The 6,000-nt window shown below is 36.0% G+C and overlaps 1 protein-coding gene across 1 annotated transcript in view; it reads left to right on the forward strand.

The window, feature by feature from the left end:
* LOC139474759 (beta-1,4-N-acetylgalactosaminyltransferase bre-4-like) overlaps positions 1-5,643 on the forward strand; it is a 28,881-nt gene extending 23,238 nt beyond the window's left edge. The window contains exons 4-7 of the mRNA XM_071257876.1: positions 2,999-3,121; positions 4,393-4,497; positions 4,986-5,118; positions 5,506-5,643. Coding sequence (XP_071113977.1) covers positions 2,999-3,121; positions 4,393-4,497; positions 4,986-5,118; positions 5,506-5,511 — 367 coding nt within the window. The 3' untranslated portion in view covers positions 5,512-5,643. The remainder of the gene's footprint in view (positions 1-2,998; positions 3,122-4,392; positions 4,498-4,985; positions 5,119-5,505) is intronic.
* Positions 5,644-6,000: the final 357 nt, after the last annotated feature.

A 6,000-nucleotide genomic window follows, 5' to 3' on the forward strand; every position in this document is an offset into this window, starting at 1 on the left:
AATGAGTTTAATTTTGTGTCATGATACTTCAATGAATACATTTAATGTATTTGCGAAACAAAATCATGAGTTTTAAGTAAAGGAACATATTCTCGCCCATGGGCCAAACCTTTTTCTCGCCCATGGGCGAAATATTTCAATATCGCTATAAAATCGTTGAATTAAGTTAAAATGAGTTAAATTTTGTGTCATGGTACTTGAATGAATACATTAAATGTATTTGCGAAACAAAATCATGAGTTTTAAGTAAAGGAACATATACTCGCCCATGGGCCAAACCTTTTTCTCGCCCATGGGCGAAATATTTCAATATCGCTATAAAATCGTTGAATTAAGTTAAAATGAGTTAAATTTTGTGTCATGGTACTTGAATGATTACATTAAATGTATTTGCGAAACAAAATCATGAGTTTTAAGTAAAGGAACATATACTCGCCCATGGGCCAAACCTTTTTCTTGCCCATGGGCGAAATATTTCAATATCGCTATAAAATCGTTGAATTAAGTTAAAATGAGTTAAATTTTGTGTCATGGTACTTGAATGAATACATTAAATGTATTTGCGAAACAAAAACATGAGTTTTAAGTAAAGGAACATATTCTCGCCCATGGGCCAAACCTTTTTCTCGCCCATGGGCGAAATATTTCAATATCGCTATAAAATAGTTGAATTAAGTTAAAATGAGTTAAATTTTGTGTCATGATACTTCAATAAATACATTTAATGTATTTGCGAAACAAAATCATGAGTTGTAAGTAAAGGAACATGTTCTCGCCCATGGGCCAAACCTTTTTCTTGCCCATGGGCGAAATATTTCAATATCGCTATAAAATAGTTGAATTAAGTTAAAATGAGTTAAATTTTGTGTCATGATACTTCAATAAATACATTTAATGTATTTGCGAAACAAAATCATGAGTTGTAAGTAAAGGAACATGTTCTCGCCCATGGGCCAAACCTTTTTCTTGCCCATGGGCGAAATATTTCAATATCGCTATAAAATAGTTGAATTAAGTTAAAATGAGTTAAATTTTGTGTCATGATACTTGAATAAATACATTTAATGTATTTGCGAAACAAAATCATGAGTTTTAAGTAAATGAACATATTCTCGCCCATGGGCCAAACCTTTTTCTCGCCCATGGGCGAAATATTTCAATATCCCTATAAAATCGTTGAATTAAGTTAAAATGAGTTAAATTTTGTGTCATGGTACTTGAATGAATACATTAAATGTATTTGCGAAACAAAAACATGAGTTTTAAGTAAAGGAACATATTCTCGCCCATGGGCCTGCCCATGGGCCTACCCATGGGCCAAACCTTTTTCTCGCCCATGGGCGAAATATTTCAATATCGCTATAAAATAGTTGAATTAAGTTAAAATGAGTTAAATTTTGTGTCATGATACTTCAATAAATACATTTAATGTATTTGCGAAACAAAATCATGAGTTGTAAGTAAAGGAACATGTTCTCGCCCATGGGCCAAACCTTTTTCTTGCCCATGGGCGAAATATTTCAATATCGCTATAAAATAGTTGAATTAAGTTAAAATGAGTTAAATTTTGTGTCATGATACTTGAATGAATACATTAAATGTATTTGCGAAACAAAATCATGAGTTTTAAGTAAATGAACATATTCTCGCCCATGGGCCAAACCTTTTTCTCGCCCATGGGCGAAATATTTCAATATCCCTATAAAATCGTTGAATTAAGTTAAAAAGAGTTAAATTTTGTGTCATGATACTTGAATAAATACATTTAATGTATTTGCGAAACAAAAATATGAGTTTTGAGTAAAGGAACATGTTCTCGCCAATGGGCCAGCCCATGGGCCAAACCTTTTTCTCGCCCATGGGCGAAATATTTCTATATCCCTATAAAATCGTTGAATTAAGTTAAAATGAGTTAAATTTTGTGTCATGATACTTGAATAAATACATTTAATGTATTTGCGAAACAAAATCATGAGTTTTAAGTAAATGAACATATTCTCGCCCATGGGCCAAACCTTTTTCTCGCCCATGGGCGAAATATTTCAATATCGCTATAAAATCGTTGAATTAAGTTAAAATGAGTTAAATTTTGTGTCATGATACTTCAATAAATACATTTAATGTATTTGCGAAACAAAATCATGAGTTTTAAGTGAAGGAACATATACTCGCCCATGGGCCAAACCTTTTTCTCGCCCATGGGCGAAATATTTCAATATCGCTATAAAATCGTTGAATTAAGTTAAAATGAGTTAAATTTTGTGTCATGATACTTGAATGAATACATTAAATGTATTTGCGAAACAAAAACATGAGTTTTAAGTAAAGGAACATATTCTCGCCCATGGGCCTGCCCATGGGCCTACCCATGGGCCAGACTTCGCCCATGGGCAGGCCCATGGGCGACATAGTCTAAATATTGAGTTTTTAAACAATTTTTTTTTCATTTTTTCTTCCTTGGTATGTTCCCATGAAAACGGCATGTTTAATTTTGTAAATACCTTTAACCGAGACTGGGCAAAGAGCGTAGAGTTTCTGGACTTTTGGGTTTCCAGAATTAAAATGGGACGTGTTCATGGTATTTTATATGATTGTTTGTTTTTGAACACCGAACTCAGCAGTATTCAAGGTAAATCCGTGTTGGGTATTGCTATTATAACTTATCAGTAGGACGACAAACCTACGTTGCTGAGGGATTCCGATCTGGAATCGATGGCTAAACTTTTCTATTGAGTATGGAAAGGGTTTTGTCGTTTTTATTGTTTATACGTAGACATACATGTCTTGAACAGTAACAGACTGCTTTGTCCAGAGTCGAAAAAGCAAGAAAATTGCTGAGTGCGAGGCTATCCTGCAATGAAACAAACGTACAGTTATCTTGCAAAGCACTACCTCGAACATATATCATACACTTATAACGAAACATCTGAGCACATTTGAATTGTCAAGATGTTCTATAAAACTAGTATGTATTTCATTACAATATTCGTTCAAACAGACTTTATTATGAAAACGCATTTGGAGGGGTGACTGCTCTAACCAAAGAACACATGAACAAAGTCAATGGCTTCTCTAATAGATACTTTGGCTGGGGCAAGGAAGATGATGACATGTTGAAAAGGTAAGGTTGTGGTATCATTTCAACACCAATGTTTCGTTAGATTCCCATAGATGTGCATGCATATTAGGCATACTAATCTCATTTGGAGTCCCTTCGTTGTATATTTTTTAATATCACGTCAATGCCAAAAATTACCTTTTTCAGTCATACGCGAAATCGTAGACAGATAGGGTCCCCAACATAACCTATTTGGGGTAAGAGCTGACTTGGCAGATATCAAGGCACTAATCATTCATGCACTGTGCTTGCCTGTCAAATATACATTTGTATATTTGATTATTTCTAGTTTCCAAAGACTTCTCTGACTCCTTTAGCAACTCACAGATATACCTGGAGGAACCATGTTCTTTTAAGCACTTCTTGTGTCCGTTGTTCTATTCTCTTGGACAACGTTTTGAATAAGACGATGAATTATTATCATATTCACAGGTGTTCCTGTTGGCTCTGGGGAGCGTTATGAAGTTGAATAAGTCCCTATCATCATAGAAATATACTAAGGCACGCATTGCATGGGTGTTTCATTTAACGTAACTGTCAAACTGTAGGTTTTGTGCATGCTTACAATGTACATTATATGAAACCCAACTTGCAGGCGATGTACATATAGTTTTTCTGTATAAAAATGGATATCCAAATTCTACCATAACTCTGAAAGAGGCCAGAGAGATAAGGTCATCTGACAACTTCAGGTTAACCGAAGTTAAGCCACCCTTGTATAAGGCCCCCAAAAATGGACGTATGCATGCTTTATAAAGGATGAGTGATCGACTTGAGTGGAGTACGGGCATCGATAAGACACATCGGTTTTGTCCATTATGCAACTTACATGTACTTGAAAAGAAAATTCATTTTGAATCGATATCACCCGCACATGCAAATATACTTATGCTAATCCAAGGGATAGTTTTATAACACTGCTGCAATCCTCCGCTTTTAACATCCTATAACATTTCGTAATTTACATTAATGATGCCATCAATCTCCGATCTTAACAATTGTAAATATTTGCTGTTGCACTCGTGTTCAAAATACCTTCATTGTATTTATTGAACCTGGGACTGAGGCCTCAATACTAAAACAGATGATTTATTGACAGTCTAAATTGGGTTGCCGCATATTTCCGCATCAAATCATCAGGCAGGGAAAGTTACACGATTGCAAACAGCATCGATGATCGGAATAAAATTAAATACTGATATGGAGACTTACGAATCGTCAATAAGATTCTTCCAGTGTTCTCAATATGTCGTTCACTTGATTTCTTTTACCAGAGTTAGAAAAAGTGGTTTGGTAATGTCTCGCCCTGCAGCAACCGTTGCTCGATACAGGATGATAAAACACAGTAGAGACGCAACAAATCCACTGAACAAATCTCGGTAGGTTGTACCGGAAGGGCTCACTTGGGATGTTTACACTTTATCAGAATGGGAAATTATGTATGTAAAGCTGAGTGGAATCCTGGTTGGAACGAGTCTCCAGCCAACTATGTACCACGACGACGTTGATCGTTGCTCTTCATATAAATCCCTGGATTGCTAGGTCCACTTGGGTTAGTTTATTTATAGGTCGCCGTCAAAAAAGCTGGACTATTACTGCTTGTGGTGTTAAATAATTAGTTATTTCATCCAAATCTTGAGAATGTGTTGCTTAAACCAACTACGAATGCATGAGTTACTACTCTACAGTATAACGTTTCTAATGTATCGTATCTATTTAATTAACAATCAAAATGGTGTTTGTACTGGAGCAGTTGAGCTGCCTGCGTGATATTACTGGAATATTGCTAACAGATCAAACTCACTCACTAACTCAGTCATAAGACACATATATAAAGTACATGCGCCTTACACTTGATCTTTTTCAGATTAAAACTTTTTAACCAGGCAGAAAAGTTCATGACAACCGATGGACTAAATTCACTTAGTTATAATGTTTTGCAAAGGGAGTATAAAAAACTGTACACCTGGGTCTATGTACAAGTTGATGACAAACATAAGGTGAGGATGTGTTTATTTTTCTTTTCAACATTACGTAGTTGTTCATGTCCATGCCTTTTAATTCCATTTTAACATTCGTTCCCAGTAACCTATACTTGTCCGGGAGCCTATAAGGCGACTATACGAAATCGGGCGCATATCAAGCTCCGTGATTTGTTTGATTGTGTATCATCTTAGTCTGTCGTGGAACGTTGCTCATAATATTGACCACTGGTTTGAATGGTCCTGACTTTTATTTGTAGGCCTTGTCATAATTTAGCTGGAATAGTGCTGCATGTGTCAAACTGAAAGAATAAGAACTACATGTGTATGTCCACTGCAGATATAGCTAATTATAAACATTGTTTGACGAGCTGTTGATTATGATTAAGTCCTTTTCGTTTACAGATTTAAACGCCATGGACAGAGGAGTGATGGCTAGTTCCCTTTTTCAAATACCAGTTTCACAAACAACAGTTTATATAGAGCATTTGGAAGTCGACCCAGACCATTCGACCTGGTGATTGGCCAAGAAGGTTACATAAAACGTAGTCAGAAATAATAAAGAAATTATTATTTTTACCAATAAAGATCCATGTCTTCATGTACGGCACACCTCTATATAGACGGCGTACTGCGAACACGTTTTGCTTACAAACGAGATTACTTGACATTCGAAATTATATGGGGCAGTGGGGGAGGCCTAGTGGTCAAAGCGTTCGCCTGTTATACCGAAGACCCGGGTTCTATTCCCCACATGGGTACAATGTGTGAAACCCATTAAGGTGTCCCCCGGCGTGATATGGCTGGGATATTGCTGAAAGCGTAAACTCACTCAATCACTCGAAATGATGTTGTGCCACTTAACATGAGCTGCTGTCGGCATTGATATATAAAAAAACG

This window comes from Haliotis cracherodii, unplaced genomic scaffold, assembly GCF_022045235.1.
Source record: "Haliotis cracherodii isolate W230 unplaced genomic scaffold, xgHalCrac1.p SCAF_3, whole genome shotgun sequence".
NCBI classification, from domain to species: Eukaryota; Metazoa; Mollusca; class Gastropoda; order Lepetellida; family Haliotidae; genus Haliotis; species Haliotis cracherodii.